Below are 22,894 nucleotides of genomic sequence, written 5' to 3'. Positions count from 1 at the left end.
GTCAGTCAAAAATCAAGTGTATGTGCAGGTCATTTGACAGGACTGAAATGATATATGAACACTGAATAAGAGCACCAGTGGAAAATTAGTGTAGAAAAGAAAAGATTTTGGGAGCAAATCTCCTATCTTCAAATTGCATCATGAAACAAAGCTAGGGACAACGGAGGGAATTGCAGAGAACTATATTTGTTTATAATTAAAAATTTGTATATAATTTAAAAACTTACTTAAAAATTAACTTTCCCAGTATGGAATGGTATGTCTCAGAAAGCTTTCAAGGGTGGGTCAGATGGCAATTTATCAGGGTTGGCAGAGAAGGAATTCATGTGCAGGTTAGCCTAGAAAGCTGCTTTGCAAATTTTAAAGTTCTGTATAAATGATAGTTATTGTGATGATTGTGACTATTTATTTACTTGTTTATCTATCTATCCATTAATTCATTCATTTATTTGTTTATTTTCAGCTCTCAGATTCTGGGATTCTAACAGTATTTACTATTTGCAAGAGCAGGTGTTTTTTAAATGTTATTTGATTGGTTGATCAGTGAGGTGTTTATTATTGGGTTAGGTGGCATAATGGATAGAATGCCAGGCTTGAAATCAGGAAGTTTTTCATCTTTCTGAGTCTCACACACTAACTAGCTGTGTGACCCTGGGCAAGTCACTTAATCCTGTTTGCCTCAATTTCCTCAGTGATAGTCCTGGAGTCAGGAAGACCTGAGTTTAAATCTGTCCTCAGACACTTAATAATTGCCTAGCTGTGTGATCTTGGGCAAGTCACTTAACCCCATTGCCTTGCAAAAAACAAAAACAAAAACAAAACAAAGAAAACTCCAAATGGTAGGTGACATAGAGTCTTAAATAACTAAACAACCACAAACCACTTGGAAAACTATCTATCTACTCATCTTGACCAGCAACTTCTCTCAACTTCCTAAAGATGCATGCAATTTATAAAAATTAGCAAAGTTATATTGGGGAATTCTTCTGTGTTATTTTAAAATATATGGCATTATAACCATATCGATAATTTTATAGAGTCAAGCATATAGAATGAAAACAAAATGACAAAGGTAGGCAATTAATATCTTGCTATCATTGATACCACCATTCTTAGCCCTTCAAATTTATGATCATGCAGTTACTTTGAAAACAACTCAAGAGAAATGGATTAAAGGTGTTATAATGAGCTAACCACAAAATTCTGGTATAGTAGAAGGAGATATTACATTGACTGATTTTTTAAAGGTATAAGTTCAAAACAAGAAGGGAAAATTACTTCCCCAAATATATGGATAAATACCCCGTATTTATTGTTTTTAAATTCATATATATATATATTTATATATATTTCATATAGAGAATTAATAGAGACTAAAAATTAGATAGATTTCAAAAGAGTTAGATAAATCCAACTATGCTAAATCTACACCTGGTTATTATAGGAAATGAGTACCTTTGGGAGAACGTTTCTGTCCTTTAAGGCATGTTCAAGAGTATAACCAAGTGCAAAACAAATTGAGGTATATGACAGTAATAGAATACAATTGTGCTATCTGAAATTATGAGCAAGAAAACCTGAAAAGGCTTACATGAACTGATGAGAAGTGAAGTGAGCAAAATCAGGAAAGCATTTAACACAATAACAACAATATTATACAATGATCAACTACGAATGACTAAACTTTTCCAAGCAGTACAGTGATCTAAGACAATTTCAAGAAACTCATGATGGAAAATGCTATTTACCACCAGAGAAAGAATGATAGTATCTGAATACAGATAAAAGCATATACTTTGGGTTTTTTTTTGGGGGGGGGTAATTTTTCTCTTTTGTTCTGTTTTTCCTTTCACAATATGACTAATATAGAAATATGAAAAAAACAAAACGATAAGGAATTCAGGGAAGCCTGGAAGGATTTGCATGAACTGATGCTGAGTGAGATGAGCAGAACCAAAAAAACACTGCACACCCTAACAGCAACATGAGGGTGATGATCAACTTTGATGGATTTGCTCATTCCATCAGTGCAACAATCAGGGATAATTTTGGGCTGTCTGTGATGGAGAATACCATCTGTATCCAGAGAAAGAAATGTGGAGTTTGAACAAAGACCAAAGACTATTACCTCCAATTTCGGGGAAATAAAAAACACATTATCTCATTGTGTAATTTTGCTATTTATTATACTTTATTTTTCTTCCTTAAGGATATGATTTCTCTCTCATCACATTCAACTTAGATCAATGTATACTATGGAAACACTGTAAAGACTAACAGACTGCCTTCTGTGGGGGTGGGAAGAGGTAAGCAAGAATAGGGGAAAAAAATTGTAAAACTCAAAATAAACAAAATCTTTCTTAAAAAAATAAATAAAATGATAATTATCTTTCACAATTAAAAAAAAAAGAGAGAGAGTACAGCCACAGGCCTATCATCAGGGACTGACCTGAGTGGATTATTTTATCCTAAAATCACAGTATCATAGATTAATTCTGGGAGCTCAATCCCTTCATTTTGGAGCTGAGAAAATTGAGAAATCAAGCTTAAGTAGTAAGCATAATTTAATAAGGTTAAATTAAGCTTTATTTGTACAGGGTTATACAGCTAGTTAAGTGTCTAAAAACAGAATTTAAACCCAGATCTTTTTATTCCAAGTCTAGTGTCCTATCCACTGTGCCTTGCTGCCTTTAATCTTATATTTTTCTTGTATCAGTTCACCATCAATTTTTACTAATTTTTTCCATGTTTCTTTTTCACTTTCTATCACTGTAGTCCATGTGTTCTAGGGACCTTTTGCTAAAATGATTAAAATAACAACATATTTAGTCTTCCTGCTTTCATCTTCTTTCCATTTTTAGCATTAGTATTAAATTTAATATTCTTAGCATTATTTAGGTTAAGGCTTCATTTCTATAGAAGACGGGAAGGTTTTTTTTGTTTTTTTGTTTTTTTAGTTTTTGCAAGGCAAAGGGGTTAAGTGGCTTGCCCAAGGCCACACAGCTAGGTAATTATTAAGTGTCTGAGTCCAGATTTGAACCCAGGTGCTCCTGACTCCAGGGCCGGTGCTTTATCCACTGTACCACCTAGCCACCCCCAAAGGACTCATTTCTAAAAAAAAAAAATTATATCTATCTATCTATCTATCTATATGTATAACTGAGTCAAATTTATTAAAAAACAAGCCATTTCCCAATTGACAAATGGTCAAAGGATATACAAAGGCAATTTATAGTTGAGGAAATCAAAGGGATCCATATTCATATGAAAAATTGTTCTAAATCACTACTTAATAGAGAAATGCAAATTAAAGTATCTCTGAGGTACCATCTCACACCTCTCAGATGGGCCAATAGGTCCAGAAAGGACAATGATCAGTGTTGGAAGGGATGTGGGAAATCTGGGACACTAATGCATTGTTAGTCTGTCAACTGATCCAAACTTTCTGGAGAGCAATTTGAATTTCACCCAAAGAGCAATAAAAATGTGCATAGTCTTTGATCCAGCAATGCTACTACTGGGTCTATACCCTGAAGAGATCATGAAAAAGGGTAAAAATACCACATATATAAAAAATATTCATAGTAGCCCTATTTGTGGTGGCAAAGAATTAGAAATTGAGTGAATGTCCATCAATCAGGGAATGGCTGAACTAACTGTGGTATGTGTATGTCATGGAACACTATGGTTCTATTAAAAACCAGGAGGGATGGAAATTCAGAGAAGCCTAGAAAGATCTGCCATTAAATGATGGTGAGCGAGATGAGCAGAAGCAGAACACTACACCTGAACAGCAACATGGGAGTGATGATCAACTTTAATGAACTTGCTCATTTCATTAGTGCAATCACCAGGGACAATTTATCTGCAACAGAGAACACCATCTGTATCCAGAGAAAGAACTGTGGAGTTAAAACAAAGACCAAAGACTATTACTTTCAATTAAAAACAAAAAAAGTTGTCTTACTATGTAATTTTACAATCTCTTATATTTTATTTTTTCCTCCAGGATATGATTTTTCTCTCAACACATTCAATTTTGATCAATGTATAGCATGGAAAAAATCTGGGGGTAGGGTGAGGGTAGGGAAGTGAGGTTGGGGGGGGGGAATTATAAAATTCAAAACATTACAAAAATGATAGGTAGAAACTACTATTGTATATAATTGGAAAATAAAGAAAATATTTATATTTTAAAAAGAGACATTTGAAAGATGTTATTCTTTCAGTTTTGGGTGGTATAAATATTATCTATAAAAATAAAACATTCTAAGGCAGCTAGGTGGTGCGGTGGATAGAGCACCAGCCCTGGAGTCAGGAGCACCTGAGTTCAAATTCGGCCTCAGACACTTAATAATTGCCTAGCTGTGTGGCCTTAGACAAGTCACTTAACCCCACTTCCTTGCAAAAAAAATTTACAAAATAAACATTCTCTCTCTTTCTCTCTATGTGTATATATATATATATATATATATATATATATATATATATATATGATGATATATATATGTGCCAAGTACTTTACAAATATTATTGCATTCAATTCTCATGACAACCCTGTCTCCATTTTCACAGCTGAGGAAACTGAGAAAGACAGAGCTTAAGTGACTTGTCCAATGTCATACTGTCTAAGAGTGGTTTTGACTTTGAGTCTTCCTGACTCCGGGATGAATAGTCTATCCACTAGGCTACCCCACTACTATAAATTTGCAAAATTTCACATAAATTTATGAGATTTAATGATGTTTCTCCATACTGAAGTTACTTTTTTAGCACCTTTACTTTGAACTTTGGGGATCTTTTCTAGAAATCTTTTATAATCACTTAAAAAGTCAAATCTGATCATTTTGTTAGTAATGCCCCTCAACTTTTTACATGTTTACAAAATTTATAAAGTATCCATAAATGTATGATGGTACCCTTTGCTGTAAGTACTATGTCTAGATATCTAGTAATTGCAACTCTTCCTGTAATTTTAAAGAATTAATCACATAGAAAGAAGACAATGGCAAAGAAGGAATTGGAGTGAGAAGAAAAGTTAAAATTCAATTCTGAAGTTTTATAACAAGCTCTCCCTTGTGCACATAAACAACATCTACATAGAGAGCATAGGACCTAGAGACTACCTAATCCAACTCTTTCATTTTATGAATAAGAACACTTAGATAGGGAGGCTGATTTGTCTAGGGTCACTCCATCAATAAGTTGTCAGAAATTGGCTTAGAACACAGGTTCTTGGATTCTAGAACCAGAGTTCTTTCTACATCAGCAATAAAAAGAAATATTATAAAGGACATTTGTGCTTCAGATAAGGATTATACCATGTGATCTCTGAAGTCCCCCCATTCTTAATAAATGATATGATGTGGGGCAGCTAGGTGGCGTAGTGGATAAAGCACCTGCCTTGGAGTCAGGAGTACCTGGGTTCAAATCCGGTCTCAGACACTTAATAATTACCTAGCTGTGTGGCCTTGGGCAAGGCACTTAACCCCATTTGCCTTGCAAAAACCTAAAAAAAAAATGATATGATGTACAATTAGTTAATAAACACATTTAGTTGGAAATGATTGCATGGGGTATGTCTCCTATTGAGATCATGCCAATACCATAGTATGATGGCTACAGTGCAGGACCAAGAGACATGAAAGCATGAGTTCACTTTAGATATATTTACTGGATAACCCTGGAGACATCATTTACCCTCTCTGAATTTGGGGGCAGTTCTCTAAAACATACATTGAATTATAGAGTGCAATTTTGTTGCCAGATCCCTAGACTGGAGTTAGGGTTTGTTTGGTGAGGAATTCACCGAACCATCTGACCCCAGAGTGCTAGGATTAAAAAAAGAGAAAAAAATCTTAAAAACTGCAACAAACAAATAATAGATAAGGTAGTGTTTTCTTGGCAAAGATTCTGGAATGGTTTGCCATTTCATTCTCCAGTGGATTAAGGCAAACAAAGATTAAATAACTTTCCCGAGGCTACCCAGCTTGTATCTGAAGTCAGATTTGAATTTAGGTTTTCCTGAGCCCAGTCCTAGTACTCTGCTGTGTCCTCTTCTCAAAGCACAGGCCCTTAAAAAAAGTTAAACAGAATTATTCCTTGTCAACATATGCCTAAGGAACCAACCAACTGGAAAGAGGAGATCTTAATAGTTATTCTCACTTTTCAAACTCCACAAGGGGTGTGAGAGATGATTCAATATATTGCGCTTTGTAGAATACCTAGAAAAACAAAATAAAAACAAAGAAAAGAATCTTTGTTCATGGGTGTCAGCTACATTTAACCCAAGATTACCAACTTCATGTGTTATGAAAACCTAAGGACACAGAATGCACATATCCCCTACCTACAAAAATAGAAAACATATGGTAGAAAAAGTGCTAGACTTAAAGTTAGAAGAGATTCAGGTATGAATTGGATTTTGACATTAAGTAAGTGATTTAATCATCTGAAAAAATGAGGATGATAAAATATAGCAATAAAGGGAATATAACCAATCCATGAAAAATGCTTTATGTACTTAAAGAATGATACAAATGCTAGCCATTTTTATTAACCTATTAGAAATACCAATGCAATATAGGGTACAGGTAGGTGGACAATGTTTAGAGTGCAAGGCTTAGCATCAAGACAGTGAGAGTTCAAATTTGGCCTCAGACACTTACTAGCTGTGTGACCCTTAGGTAAGCATTTTTTTAGGTTTTTGCAAGGCAAATGGGGTTAAGTGGCTTGCCCAAGGCCACACAGCTAGGTAATTATTAAATGTCTGAGACCGGATTTGAACCCAGGTACTCCTGACTCCAGGGCCGGTGCTCTATCCACTACGCCACCTAGCCACCCCACTAGATAAGCATTTAATCTTGTTTGCCTCAGTTTTCTCATCTGTAAAATGACTGAAGAAGGACATGACAAACCACTCTAGTATCTTTGCCAGGAAGACCTCAAATGGGGTCAAGAAAAGTTTGAAATGACTGAACAACAACAAAAATAGAGTCATAAAACCTTAATTACAAATCATTCAACTCCTCTTTTCCCCCAACCCCAACTCCCATGCACCCTGCCTTTTTTTTATTTTTTAAATTGAAGAAGAAACTGCTGAGCAGAGCTATCTTGCCTGAGGTCACATACAGCAATTGCCACTTGTGTTCACTTGACTTCTAGATACACAGATACTAAGGCAAAGCAAGCAAAACCACCCTTTGGGAGCTGAATTGACTCAAATTCCACCTATATAGTCCTGTTATATCAATCAGCAACCTAGTTTTAACCCCAAAGAGGAGAATAAAATTTGGGACTTCTGGGATTTCTAGCTGGAAGGGGTTGTCTACCTAAAATAAAGACTGCTAAAACAGTAAAAATGAGTCTTTGAATGGAGGCAAGGGAAGAGCAACAGGGCTACCAAGTAGCACCAAAGTACTGAGAGCAAACAAGAAGGGCAGAGGAAGGACAGGGTTAAATACAATTCAGCTGGAAGGGAGGCTTATGGGAGGCATAGCCTAAAGTTATTAAGTAAGTTGTTTTATGGAAATAATGAGAAGTCCATAGAGAAGGCTGTGGGGAAGGGGAAATGACAAGTCAGAACAGCTGACTGGGGCTCCAGGAAGAGCAACAGGAAACCTGTTTGGAGCAGCTCCAAGCATGAGGTCAGTTGAGATCAAGGTCAGATAGCTCTTCTAGTGTCTTCATTCAGCATTCCTTTGCTTTTTAAAATTGGTTTCAAGGATCAGGTAAAGTTAGTAAGTACATTCAATAGCATCCAGTAGAATATGTAGGGCTACATGAGAAATATAGATTAAGCATGTACCTTAATGACCAGTTTCCAAAATCCTAAAGATAGGGGCAGCTAGGTGGCACAGTGGATAGAGCATTGACCCTGGAGTCTGGAGGACCTGAATTCAAATCCGGTCTCAGACATTTAATAATTTCCTAGCTGTGTGACCCTGGGCAAGTCACTTAACCCCATTGCCTTACAAACAAACAAAAAATTCTGAAAATGACAGCCAGCAGAGAACAAATTTCTTGTACTTCTCTTTATCTAAATTTAATATTATGCTAAATATATTCTTAGTCATTAAAAATCTTTTTCAGTCAGTAACCACAATGTTTTCCCACTGATATATTCAATGTGCTCTTACTTTATACATTTTGTGTCCAAGAACTTTTCTGATTCCTACTATAAAAATGATACAGTCTATAGGAACATTTTTCACTAGTTAAAAATAAACTTAAGTTTCACCACAAATCCATTCAGATCAACTATTGGGATATTGCACTTTAAAACTGTATGATTCTTAATTTTAATAAATTTATTTACTTAATTTTCCAAAATTTATTCTTTTGTAGGGTTTTGAGTTCCATATTTTTCTCCCTCCCTTTCTTCCCTCCGCCCTGCCCTTGACAAAAATTGTATGACTTGTTCAGCTACTGCAGTTATAAATGATAGATGTGGACAAGCAGTGTGTGCATAGGTGATTGGCTGCTGCTGAGCAAGCAAGGTACATAAAAGACAGCTGTGACATAACTGGGAAAGTCAATGAAGAGATCAGTCTAGAACTGAAACAATCTATTGCCTTTGAGAGATAAAAATCATCATCATGAGTGGGTGTCCCTTTCTAGCTAACAGTATTGGGTGAGTATAGTGATAATAAATTCTCTGTGATCTCTTTTCTCTCCTCTTCATCTCCTTTCCTCTTCCTCTTTCTCAATCCTTTCTTCTTTTATCCTCTCCTCTTTTCTCCCCTCTCCTCTCTTCCCCTTTCCTCTTTCATTTCCATTCTTTCTAATTTATTGGGTTCCTAGACATGCTTGGAACAAGCTACACCTAGAAGACAACGAAGAAGACAAATCACAGGCTGGAATGAATAAAGCCAGTAAAGGAGGACTTATCTACGGAAACTACCTACATGTAAGTGTTTAGGTGTCCTGCATGGCTATCTATGACTGTTTGCTTGCATTCATTTCTTAGCCACCCAACAGATAGATATAAAATAGCCTTTAGATGAAACTAGTATTTATCCTTTTCCTTCAAATGTGTACTTTCTTAATACTCTAAGTTTTAGATATACATGCACCCACAGAAACATATAAATACACACAAAGCTTGGAAATTCACTATAAAACCTCATTTAAGAGTTATCTTGACCAAGACAATAAATGGAAATGCAAACCAGCATTCTAATGGCATGAAGTAATTGACCCATTGGTCTTCAGTGAGAACCAGGCATCTTTCAGGTAAAAACATAAATATACGTGGCTTACACAAATCTGGGATGCCATAGAAGTGGAAAATATCATGAAGCACTCAAGTCTATCAGTAAAACTCACAGTATTGCTATATCACAGAAATGCTGAAAAAATGTAAAGAGACTATTTACTGACTTATAGGAAGCAGATTTGTCCAATTTATGCAAACACGACTGTCAATAAATCCCCATCCAATTCACAGAAATCTTTTAACTCATTGATATATTCTATCTGAAGGCAAGGACAGTGAAACTTGATTCAAACTTCTCAATGCTCTTTGCTCTTTAAGTATTGAGTTTAAGCATCTGTTAAGCATTACGTGGGGGGGAGGAGGTAGATGGGATAGCAAGTGGTAAGAATATTGGATTTGATCAGAAGACTTCCTTAAATTCTGACTCTACCATTACCAGTAGGACTGTGACAAATCCACTCACTTCTCTGTGCTTCCATATTCTCAAAACTGGAATGAGGGGTTGTGTTAAATAGTGTCTGTGAGGTGACTTCCAACTCTCACTTTCATGATCTTACATGTTAGATTCTGAAAGTAGGAGACAAGGAGTGAGCAAGTTTGGTTCTCTATTGCCTTACCTATGGATACTCTGATATCCCTTGCAGCTCTAACTTTCCATCATTCCCCTCAGGATAAAAACAGAGACTTCTTATTTTTATCCTTAGCCTTGTCTCCTTAGAACCTAACACAGCAAAGTATGTGACTAACAAGCCTTGTGTGATTTTGTCTTGTTGTTGTCCTTGGGAGAGCAGATAAATTATTTTATAAACCTACTCCCAGTATTTCCAGGCTCAGTATAACTGTGAATCCTCATTATCAAGCTGGAATCGAGGGACAAGAATACAACAGAGTATCAAGTTTTTATCACATTATATATCTGAACAGTACAAGTAGTGAGTTTCCTAATGGTGTTCTACTATAATGAATGTTGTTAGGAAGGATGAAAAAAAATGGCAGACATATTTGCCCTATTGCCATTTAAAAACAAAATGAAATTCAGTTCCCTATTTGATGAAGAGGTCATTGTTCAACCATGGTCTGTGCAGAGAAAAATTCATTCAATTCCTAAGAACTGATTGGATTTTGAAAATACATGAATACTTTTATTTGTTGTTTTTTAAGTTTTGGCCATGAGCATGTTGTGGGATAGCAAACTGACCCTCATGATCTTTCTATTAAAGCTGGAAAAAATTTTGGATGCCCAAGAACTTGAGAGTGAAAAGAAAGGAAACAGGATTCATGATGAACATCTTTTCATTATCACCCATCAAGGTAAACTGCAGAAGGGAGTGTGAACCAACAGTTTCATGATATATAATCATTTCCATAACTCTAATTGTACCAGGGATGAGTACAAATATAGTTTCATTGATGGAAGAGGGAAGAACATTAGGAGATTCTTCAGACTTTAGTCTTTCTGGTTTTAAATATCTGGATGTGCATTTCACTGCCATATAATTTCCTCAAGTCTCTTTCTGTAGGTTTACAATAGTCAATCAAAAGGACTATTTATGAATGATTACTTTATCCCATAATATAATGGTAAGGTGCCAAATCCAATAATTCACTAAAAAATGAGATTTTACAACTTCCAATTTAGTTATTCAGAAAACACTAGTTTAAGAAAATGGTGATAGATGACCTCAAATTTAATTAGGGAAATACTATGGAGTCATATGCAAACATGTTTCTAGGCAAAACTGTGGAAGATGTAAAGTTTAATTTTAGCATTCCTCTTTACATCCAGTACCTTTAACCACTTAAAGAGGGCTGAACTCTCCTTCAATCCACTTCTACCTTCCCACCCTTATCCCCTTACTCTAGCTCCAAAGATTATGCTGAGATATTTCACATGGAGTTCACATTGCAAATTTAGGACCTCATTCTTTATTTCATCAAAATAGGAATCTCCCTTTACAGATACATATTGACACCTTCTCTGAAAGTTATAATTTTAGGAAATTGTTTGGGATACTGAGAAACAGAATCACTTACCCAGTATATAGCAGAAGTGACACTTGGAAACAAATTTTTCTGACTCAAAATCTAGTTCTCTCTTCCTTATAATATTTCACTTTTTGTTTCAGAGTTATTTCTCTATTTTCCCTCCATAAAAATCTCAGTTACCTTGTCTCAATCCCTCAAGGGTCCCTTTAGAACATAAGCTGTTTAAAATCTACCAGACCAAAGTTTACTAATATATTAATGACTGATATAGTCATGATTAATTTGCCTGAGATTTTCATCATTTTAGAGATATTGAGGTCTGAGGTTGGAAACCTTTGTTGGTCAGCACCATGAAAACTTGGCCTTGCTATTCTCACAAGAATAAGCATGTGCTTTTTTTTTTTTAATGAAATAGGGTCAAGTGACTTGTCTCGGGTCACACAGCTAGTAAGTATCTGAGGCTATACTGGAACTCTATTGACTTTAGGTCTAATGCTCTTTCTACTGTACAACCTAGCTGCCCCTAAATATCCAATTTCTATGTGAAATTAATATTTGAATACAAAAGCTACAGATTTTATTTCTATGTACTCCATTCATGTTCAAATCTTTCTCCATTTCAAAGAAATAAATCTGTTTAATTTTACAATGAAAATTATGGTTAGATTTTTCTAATAAATTCCTGAGTCATAGAATTATGAATTCCATCCCTTTCATCATTTCTTATGAATTTATGATATCCATTATATTTATATAATTAATTTGCTCTATTTATAGGGATGCCTTTAGTTTCATGTTCTTTGCCTTAAAAAATAAACTGATAAAGAGTGTGTATGTGTGTGTGTGTGTGTGTGTGTGTGTATTTTAAGAGTAGGACTTTTCCTTCTTTTTTGTTATCTAGTAGCAGTATCAGTGGATCAATAAATATACAGTTTCATGATTTTTGAAGCATTATATCAAATACTAATAGTATTTTTTAAAGATTTGCATTTAAATATTCCAAATCCCTCCACTGAGTCCCTCTATCTTTCTTTGGTAGATAACTCCATATTAAAGCAAATCTTTTTCCAATCTTCCCTAAGGACATTAATTTAAAACTAGGTAAGATTTTTTTTCACTGTATCTTTTGCCCCATCTCCCACACTACCCCATGCACATGCAAAAGCTATAGACTGGGGGTGTCTAGGTGGTGTAGTGGATAGAACACTGGCCCTGGAGTCAGGAATACCTGAGTTCAAATCCGGCCTCAGACGCTTAATAATTACCTACCTGTGTGGCCTTGGGCAAGCCACTTAACCCCATTTACCTTGCAAAAAACCTAAAAGAAAAAAAAAGCTATAAACTGCTACTCCCTCTCTTTTTTTGTAATGTATACATGTCTTATACTTATGTATGTAGTCAAAGAAGACATGGCCATAACCATGATTTTCTTATTACAGCATATGAACTTTGGTTTAAGCAAATCCTATGGGAATTGGATTCTGTCCGGGAGATTTTTCAACATGGTCACGTAAGTCCAACTGATGTTATACTTTAATTTCAGTATAGTGTTTTATTTTGTTTGGAATAGCTATGAAATACTTAGAATGATTCAAAATTTAACAAATCTAATCTAACTAGTAATTAAACATTTACTATAGCCAATGTAAATTGGCAAGAAAACCTGGATATTCAAAGGCCAAAGACAAAACAATGACTGAATTCAAGGAGTTTAGGGTATATTATTTAATCTTTGCAATTAGCTCAAAGGACCATCAATATTCCTTAATAAATAAACGTCTGATTATTGAGTTGGGCTGTCATAGTGACTATTCTACTATTCAGTCCTTGAAGTTTGCTTCAATTTTCTTCTAGGGACACTACAAGTTTTGCTCAGGCATATTGGGGTTTCAGTGAAATAAATTCTTCAGGGGTCTGAAGGTGAGCACTGTGAACCAACTCCTAAACCAGTTAGGCTTTTGTCTTTAGTTTGTGATTTATTTGGTATACATTTTCCAATAGAACATGCCAGAAATGACTTCGAGTTTCTAGGTTAGCCCATAAAAGCTCAATGACTTGTGAATAGATGTCCCACAAACACTTTACAAATAGGATTAATCCTGGGGTTTAGGTTCTAGGAACAGGGAATTATATACAATTACAGAACTTCCTGAGGGTTCAGAGAGATGAAATAACTTGCCTAGTTTTACAACACCAATATATGCCAGAGTCAGAACTTGAACCTATGTCTGTCTGAATCCAGGTCACCTTGCTATCTAACCACTGCAATATCCATCAAGTGTCTCCTTATATATTTCCATTTAAGGAAATATTTTTCTAATATTTAAGTCTATTCCAAAGAGGAAATGATTGCTTTAACCATTACTAATGGTCTTCAAGTAAAGCCTGGATGTTTGGGGATACAATAAAGGAGATACCCAGTCAGTTATGAGTTAACTTAGACAATCTCCAAGATCCCTTATAGCTCTAAGATTCTCTGAGAAGCTTGTGCTTGCAGAAAAGCATAAGGGGATGTTCAAAATGTCATAGTTCATGTCATAGTTGAAGAATTGGACTCCAATGATAGTGGAGTCAAACAAGTGGTTAAAAAAATGTAAAGGGCATGAAGCCATGTAAGGTGAATGGTTTTCCTGCATAAGTTACCAGTGATAATTTTTTTTTGTATTCTTGTACACTCTCATCCATTAGGTAGTTTTTTGGACTCACAAGTAGTGTCAAGTTGCCTAGAAATGAGAAATTCTAGAGTGAAGGACAGCCTCCAGGAAAAGTAGATGGATGATTACTTTACTCCTATGGATTTGCCTAGGCTTGGATCCCTTCCAAGAACATTCTTGATGGCTATTTGTGTACTTTAAAATGTGGGGGGTTATATAAAGGAATTTGACCCTGATTGATCTAGCTAATTCAAACACAAGTCCATATGACCTTTAAATATATTTTTGTTGTTGTTTTTATCATTATTTTTGTTGATTTTCAATGAAATGTGACATTTGAGAATATTGGTCTCAAAAAATATATTTCATTTTAATGCATGGCAAACTGAGTATAGCAGGGCCTATTTTATTCCCCCAAAACTACTATTGGTCTTTAATATTACACATTTGTCTTTAGTATTCTATATAGCTTTCAGAGATTTCCCACGCCTATTTTCCTTATATCAAAGTCATGCAGACACTTCAAATTCTGACTTATCTGGGGAAAGTCAGAGGTGTCTTAACTTATCATCGGGGGAAGGAAATTCTCATATGGAAATTCCCTCTACTAATTCAGAACTGTAATCTGTCTCTAAGTTATCATCTTAACAACTAGGCTAGAGAGCAGAGGGATAGAGAAATGAGAGAACTTCCCAGAATTCTTGTGAATTTATCCACATGGTACAAATCAAATTCAAATCTCTTTTGAGCTACAAATAAACATGATAAAAGAAAAGTGAGATAGACTAGGAAACATTCTACTAGGATGACTAAAAGAAAGGGGAAAGGTTTGTTTCATTAATTATCACCAATATTGTCTCTAATCAAAATTTAAATGATTTAAAATTTCAAATAGTTGATTGCTTTTTTATTCATTACTCAGGAACCATATTTTATATTTCTTCTTATCCTTTGAAAAAGAGTTAGAATAATTATAGTCCTTTACTTGTTTATTAAGATTTGTATAGTTGAAGAAACTGAGGCAAACAGAGGTTAAGTGAGTTGCCCAAGGTCATAGTAAAGAAAAGTAGTTGCAAAGCATCTTCAACACCATGATCATTCTCTCTGACTGATATATCTCAGGGTCCAGAGAGTTAAGAGTGGGTATAAACTTAAAAATATGATTGTATAAAGGCCCCTGTGTTAGATTTTCCCTCTCCAGGGTTGTTCATTGACATTCACTACAGGGTGAGGTGTCAGTGATGGATAATTGGGTTTTTTCTTCATTTTGGGTAGGGAACCAATGTTGGGAGGATTTATTTTAGAGATTATTCGCATCTATATATTTTTCTGATATTTTAAATTTTAAACTCATAATGATTACTTCTCTTTTAACAATTTGTTTGTCTATCACTTCATACACATTCCTTATACATATGCAGAAGAACTTTTGGTTGTATCTTAAAACTTGAAAATTCTAAGTAGTCTTCTTATGAATGAAGAGTGAGTTCATGAGTTCAAGAGTAAGTTCAAATATGCTAATTTTAAATAATTATATTTTCCAGAAATTTCATTTATTTAATCCTGATTTTATTCCTTTACTCTCAGGTAAGAGATGAAAGGAATATGCTTAAGGTTGTTACAAGAATACATCGAATTTCAGTGATATTGAAACTACTTGTACAACAATTTTCAGTTTTAGAAACTATGACAGCTTTGGACTTCAATGACTTCAGGTATGTATTTCTTAATTTTTAAAAAAGTATTTCTGCATATTTACCTTCTAATTTAATCTTCATGAAGAAAACATGTGGTTGACATAGATGGATTTTTGGAAAGCACTAGATTTAAAGTGAAAAAATCTGATTTTGTTGCTCAATCTTTCCACTATTTTCTGTTGTCTTTACCATCTATGTATGTAAAATTTCTTTTTAGTCCTCAATTTTCCCCTTTGTGAAAATGGAAGCAATATTATTGGCTTCATTGACAGCTGTCTTGACACAGTGAATAGGGAGACTATCTTTAAGTTAGAAAAAGCTAGATCTCACTCCATCACACACTGGCTTTGTGATTTGGGACAAGTCACTTCAGTTCTCAAGGTCATAAGTCATTCTTTAATTGCAGAGTAGAACTGATCAATGTTTGAGAATGTATGAATACTGAGAGTTCTCTGTACCAATGATTTCAAGTGTTCAGATCTTCTCTTTAAATCCATTAAAAATTTAAAAAACAAAAACAAACTGTGGCCTCACAAAGTTATAAAGGAAATATTCTATAAACTGGATATGTTATGGTATCTCAGAACTAAAAGGGAGATTTTGTCTAGTTTAAGCTACATCAGAACAAAAATCACCTAACAGCAAGTGTACAACCATTCCTTGGAGGCCTCTTGTGAGGGACAATTCATTTTTTCTCCAAACAGCCTGTCCCACTTTGGCTAGCTCTAATTATTAGGAAGATTCTTCCTATTTTAAGCCTAAGTGTTTGTTTCTGCAACATCCCCTTACTGGTATCCTCAGATATGAAACAGAAAAATCTCAATCCATAGGATAAGCCTTCCTTCAGATTTGGGAAAATCATGCCCCCCCCCCCCATTCATTGGTTTTCCAGGTTAAACATTTACATTTGCTTCAACTATTTCTCATTTGGTATGAATTCAGGACCATTAAATATACTGGTTGCTCTCCTCCTGTTGCTCTGCAGCTTACAATTTCCTTTTCAAAGGCAGCTAGGTGACACAATGGAAAGAACACCCACCCTGAAGTCAGGAGACCAGAGTTCAAATCCAGTCTCAGACATTTGACATTTACTATGTAACCCTGGGAAAGTCACTTAATGCTAATTTGTAGGGAATTGTAGGGAATCCCGATTGTAGGAATCCTAGGAAACTGAGGCAGATAGAGGTTGAGTGAGTTCTCAGTGTTACACAGCTGTTTAGTTTTTAAGTCCCAGTCCAAAGCTATAGTCACAGTGTCTTCTAGCTGCCAAACCTGGAGGCAGTGGTGATGGGAGAAGAACAAATTGTGTAACAAGTTCCAACAAAATAAAGTTTTAGTACATTTTATAAAGGCAAAGGGTAAAGGGCAAAGACACCATGTCTGATGTAAGATTGTAAACTGTAGTTCAACACGATCAAAGTCAAACTGATACGTGTCTAATTTGTAGGGAATTTTAGACAGCCTCTAAGTCAATATGGATTCATACATTCAAATTGATAATGGTAATCTAATTAAGGTATCCAGCAAGCCATACATGTCACCAGTTTGTTATTGCACAGATGTAAAATAATAAAATAACTGTTCAGTATTTTGTCTGTTTTGTTTTTTGTTTATTTGCTTTTTGCTATACCATAGACCCAGAATTCTAAACTCTTGTTCTAGTAGGAGTTCAAAATATAGAAATATATATATATATATAATACATATAAATTTATGTACAAATATTTCAATAAACAATAATCTATTTTTCTCCCTCCATTTCCATTGCAAATAAGTAAGAAACACAATCATGATTCTATTAAATTCAATATAATTAAGCATTCATTAAGCACTTTTATGTAAGGTACTATATTTGAGAAGAGCTGGGGTTGGATACACATTGACTTATGAGATAAAGTGTAATTGTTTACTGAATTCCTTTTGGAGAACCAGGTATTTTCTGAATTTTCATTTCTGAATTGATGTGTAAGGAGATTTCCTGCCACCCCTTACTCAGATTATTATGTACCTTGTTTTCAAATACACACACACACATAAACATTGTACATTATTAGTTTATAATTGTTATGCATTTTGAATCACTGAAAAGAATGATAATAGCAGGATTTTAAGTGTTTCATGATTTTCAAATTGTTTCCTTGAGTCTCCCAAACTACACTATAAGAAACTGGTGTAATATTATCTTGATTTTTACAGATAAGAAAATCAAGGTCCAGATAATTTCTGGCTTTCTTAAAATCAGAAAAGGTACTCCTTTTAAAGTAAGAAGGTATTTTCTGAGTTTTTAGGATCTATCCCTATAAATATTTCATATTTTAAGTTCCATTAGATTTCCTAAAAAATTTTTATTTTCATTTCAGTTTAGTTTTGGAGGAGAGGGAAGATCACTGAACTAATAAATAGAAAAGTCAGTACTTGACACCATGTTCTATATCTAGTCCTTTTCACTGTATGGTCTATTTTATTTCTATTAAGGACAGTGTGCACAATGCCTCAGATAGATAATGATTCTAATTCTTAAAAACTCAATGAGAAGAAAATTTTTAAAAATAATTTATCCCCAATTACATGTTAAAAAAAATTTTAACATTAATTTTTTAGAATTTTCCATCTTTCTTTCCCTCCCTGTTCTCTAAAATGGTAAGCAATGGTATACAATCATGCAAAACATGTTTCCAGATTAGTCATATTTGTAAAAGACCCATACCAACAATAAACAAAACAAAAAATAATGAAAAAACAAAGCGAAAAATAGTATCCTTTGATCTGCATTCAGACCCCATTAGTTCTTTCTCTGGAGATAGCATTTTCCAACATGAGTCCTTTGGAAATGTCTTTGCAATTGTTGAGAATAGCTAAGTCATTCACAGTTTATCATTGTACAATATTATTATTACTTTTGCAGTGAATAGAGCACTGGCCTTGGAATCAGGAGGGCAGGAGTTTGAATCCAGCCTCTGATACTTGCTAGCTGTGTGACCTTGGTCAACTCACTTAATCCTGACTGCCTCTCCTTCAGGGTCATCTCTAGTTGTCATGATTCATATCTGACCACTGGGCCCAGATGACTCTGGAGGAGAAAGTGAGGCTAGTGACTTAGCACAACTCCCCTCCCTCCACTCAAATCCAATTCGTGCACTTGCCATGGCATCACCTCCCTGATATCAGGTTTTTCTTTGAAAATGAAGGACAGGGCAGCTAGGTAGCACAGTGGATAGAGCACCAACCCTGGAGTCAGGAGGACCTGAGTTCAAATTCAGTCTCAGACACTTAATAATTGCCTAACTGTGTGACCCGAGGAAAGTCACTCTTAACCCATTGCCTTAAATATATAAAATTAAAGAAAATGAAGGAAAACATTCTTATAACTTCCTACAATGTTCTCCTGTTCTGCTCAATTCAATTTGCATCAATTCATGTTAAGTCTTTTCAGATTTTTCTGAAATCATCCTGCTCATCATTTCTTATAGCACAATAATATTCCATTACAATCATATACCACAGCTTATTCAGCCATTGATGGGCCTTCCATATGAGAGGAAATCTGATAACAACTAACGAGAATTTATTTCACTGATTTGTATTGTTAATCAATAGATTTATTTATTTCTCTTTTTTCTCCTCCCTTCCAATTTGTTCCCAAAGAGAATACTTATCTCCAGCATCAGGTTTCCAGAGCTTGCAGTTCCGCCTATTAGAAAATAAGATTGGTGTTCTCCAGAGTCTGAGAGTTCCTTATAACAGGAGACACTATCGGGATAATTTCAAGGGAGAGGATAATGAGTTGTTGCTGAAGTCGGAACAGGAGAAAACCCTCCTACAGCTGGTAGAGGTACATATTCGAACTTATTTTCCTTTGGAATTCAGAAGTCAATACTTCAAAGTCAATCATTGAGAGCCATTATTGAATCATTATTTGTGAAACTCAAACAAGGTAATCCTTTTCTTGGTAACCCTTCTCCATAATTCAAATGAATAGAAAATAGAATTAGAAGAGAATTTAAAAGAGAATGCATTTTCCAATGATTTTAGAAGTGTTTATTTATATGCACAAAACTGATTGATCAATTATAAATTGTATTTGGTAAAGGCCACTATGCTTTAGATAGAAGCAAAATTACATTTCATTAGTCAGTCCATAATAAACTTATTCACTAAACTGAAGAAATAAGATTTTCCTGCTTGGGAATTTTACATCTTATCCCAGTATTCCTTTAAGGATTTCATAAATCTTTGAGAATAACTATATTTGTCTTCTTGATCCAAATTAGGGAGAAAATAATTTAAAAATTTTTTAAAATCCTGATCAGAATTTATCTCATTCTGAAGGATTCAGGATGTAAAGGGTACAAGTTCATATGAATTCGTGTTTTTATTGAAAAGAATTACTTTTACTCAGTGACATTTTGGCATTAAATACCTATACCATATGTACAGTTTGGAAGTGGTAAAGAAGCCTCTGTGGGTCATGGGCCTTTTTGGAAGTGTGGTGAAGTTTAGGAATTTCTTCTCTAAATGTTGTAAATGTAAAAAAAAATGAAATAACAGAATTATCAAGGAAACCAATTATATTAAAATACAATTATATATGTAAATATTTATGTAAATGTATTCATACATATAGACTAATGTATGTACCTGCACACACATATAAGCATGTGCAATGGACACATTTATATGTGTAAACAAATATGCGATATTTGTCCTTCATTCTCAAAGAAGAACAATGACATCAGGAAGGCGATATCTTGACTCACAAGTGAATTGGTTTTAAGTGAGGGGGAGATATGCCAACTTTCACTTACTTTCTCCTCCTGTGACATCCGGCTTCAGTGGCCAGATATGGATGATCTGGATGCTTTGGGAAATTTTGGTCTTTTTAAACTGAGGTCTTTCCCAGGGCCCATTCAGCAATTAAAATTAGTAAGAAATGAAGCAAAAAAAAACCAAAAAAAAAACAAATGGTCTCTGTTACCTAGTCAAAAAAAAATCAATTTCTTCTACATAGACATATAGTCTCTGGACTTAGTGTTTACACACACATACCCCAAATCCAGAGACTTGAGTTAAGAACCTCTGGTCTAAGTGTTAAAAAAAGGCTGTCCAAAATGCAATTTTATGCAATCTGTCTGTGGTTTTAAGGGAAACCAAGTTACCGCAGAGCTCTCACTAAAATGGCAAATCAAAAAATATTGTCTATTGTTTCAATAAAAACTTTTAAAAAGTAAGGTTGGACAGCCCTGGGCTAAAAGATGAACAAACAAATTCATGAATAATGTTACAAGAACTAGACAATGGTCCAGCTTCAGCCTGGACAATACTTTGGATGGAGAGAGGGAGGAGCCATTTAAGCTAAAGTCCCATGGCAAGCAAGAAGTTGCCCATAAGAGTAATTGAAGAGATTTAGGAAGTTAGAGATACCAAGGCGGGAACAAAAAGGGCATTTTAAAATCCAAGCCTCTCTTGTGATAATACAAGAGCAGTGTTCCAAGTGAGGGGAACCAGGACTGTCAATCCATTTGAAAGATTGAGAGTTAGAGAGCTATAGAGTATGGAGTGAGTAGAATGCAAGGGGAGCCCTCCAAGCAGTAACAGCTTAGGAAGCAAAAGTTGCCAGAAACTATGTTGATGAACTTCAACGGTCATGAAAACTATAAATTGGTTTTTAGTTGTTTATTAAAGTATATGAGAAATATAGAGCACCACAAATAAACTTGGTTGAGATACAACACCTTTTTTGACTTTCCTAAATTAAATAGAAAGACTCCATAAAGATGTCTTCTTTAAAGTGTAATTAGTAGAACTGATAAGTAATAATTGATGAAGTAGTCATGTAGATTAGAGGGGAAATGGTCTTTTCTTGCCCAGAATTGGAATCATGGAATCTTAAAAAACCTCCAAGGAAACTGAGGTCCAATCTATGATTTTTGTATAAGAAAAGGCATGGACCCATGTTGGTTAGCCAAGTTGTCAGAGATTGAAGGAATTGAGATGGACATAGCAGGTCTTATCCATGGTAGGAATCATTCTTTTGGTTCTGTACAGAGAAAATGTCCCATAATCCTAAATGCATATTTAAACCCAACTAAGCTTCTCACAGATGCATGTCCAGAGTCACAACAGTACCAGAAGAGAGAGTGATTATAACTTCATCATCATGACCAGAAAATTAGTAAAGATGCATATTATATAAATATATGTAAATGGTCACATGTTAATATAATTATGGACAACACAAAATATTTTTAAATTATGGATTACAAATATTCTTTTTGGAATTAATTTTATTTAAATCGAGTTGAATTAAAAATTAATTATTAAGCACCTAATCAGGGTCAGGTGCTAGGATACAATTTTTAAAAGGATTAAGTACTTACTCTTAAGGAATTTATGCAAACTGAGGGAGAGTCAGAATTTATTACCCCATCACAAACAAATTCAGAATAATCCAAAGAAGGGTATTTTAGAGAGGTCATAAAGGAGAAATCCGTTCTAGGAAAATATGAAGAGGAAAAGCACAGTTTCAACAGAGGGAAATAAGGAAACATTTCATGGTGTGTTGAGCTGAACTTGAAAGCAAGAAAAGGATTATAAAAATTGAGTTGGGGCAGGAATTTATCCCAATTAGGGGAATAAATGCAAGATGGTGAGAGTCAGTATATAGTTTGGGAGCATAGCTTGTAGACTTTTTTTTCTGGAATGCAGAATGCATGAAGTTAATAATGGGGAATGAGGGTGACTGAATTCAGATGAATTGTAATAAAAATAATTGTCTTGGTACAGGAAAATAAGGATATATGAAATACTTTCTAGGTCTCTCTAATATATATATATATATATATACATATATATATATATATAATATTACATAAAACATCACATAGAGTTAATGTCTGCCAGGAGGTGAAAAAGATTTAAAAAAATTCAACTCCTGGTTTTTAGATAATAAACTGCCATAACTTAAAATCTTTATTGTATACTTAGAAAGATATTTACTTTTGTTTAAGGCATGGCTGGAAAGAACACCAGGATTAGAGGCTGATGGATTTAATTTTTGGGGAAAATTGGAAAAGAATATCACAAAAGGTTTGGAAGAGGAATTCATAATGATTCAGGTATTATTTTGAAAGCATGAGATATGAATGAGAAGAAAAACTGGGCATTCCATTTGAGTCTTTCATAGTTTTTCTCCTTTATATTCTCTCCTTCCCCATAGACTTCAGACTTTAGCACTACACAGACCCTTTAATTCAAGGGTTCTTAACCATTTTTATGTCATGGACTCTTGGGCAGTCTAGTAAAGCCAATGGAAGCTTCTCAGAATAATATTAACTAAATGA

At 34.6% G+C, this 22,894-nt stretch overlaps 2 protein-coding genes across 2 annotated transcripts in view; one reads left to right on the top strand and one right to left on the bottom strand.

Moving 5' to 3' along the window:
* LOC141519181 (uncharacterized) overlaps positions 1-22,894 on the bottom strand; it is a 60,159-nt gene that overhangs the window by 20,312 nt on the left and 16,953 nt on the right. The gene's annotated exons all lie outside the window — the stretch shown is intronic.
* Positions 8,495-22,894, top strand: part of TDO2 (tryptophan 2,3-dioxygenase) — a 29,350-nt gene continuing 14,950 nt past the window's right edge. Inside the window, exons 1-7 of the mRNA XM_074229064.1 lie at positions 8,495-8,632; positions 8,803-8,908; positions 10,438-10,528; positions 12,643-12,713; positions 15,445-15,572; positions 19,200-19,386; positions 22,562-22,669. Coding sequence (XP_074085165.1) covers positions 8,598-8,632; positions 8,803-8,908; positions 10,438-10,528; positions 12,643-12,713; positions 15,445-15,572; positions 19,200-19,386; positions 22,562-22,669 — 726 coding nt within the window. The 5' untranslated portion in view covers positions 8,495-8,597. The remainder of the gene's footprint in view (positions 8,633-8,802; positions 8,909-10,437; positions 10,529-12,642; positions 12,714-15,444; positions 15,573-19,199; positions 19,387-22,561; positions 22,670-22,894) is intronic.

This window comes from Macrotis lagotis, chromosome 3 (genome assembly GCF_037893015.1).
Source record: "Macrotis lagotis isolate mMagLag1 chromosome 3, bilby.v1.9.chrom.fasta, whole genome shotgun sequence".
Lineage (NCBI taxonomy): Eukaryota > Metazoa > Chordata > Mammalia > Peramelemorphia > Peramelidae > Macrotis > Macrotis lagotis.
Note: the sequence above shows the minus strand (reverse complement) of the source record. Positions and strands in the feature narration are given on the sequence as shown.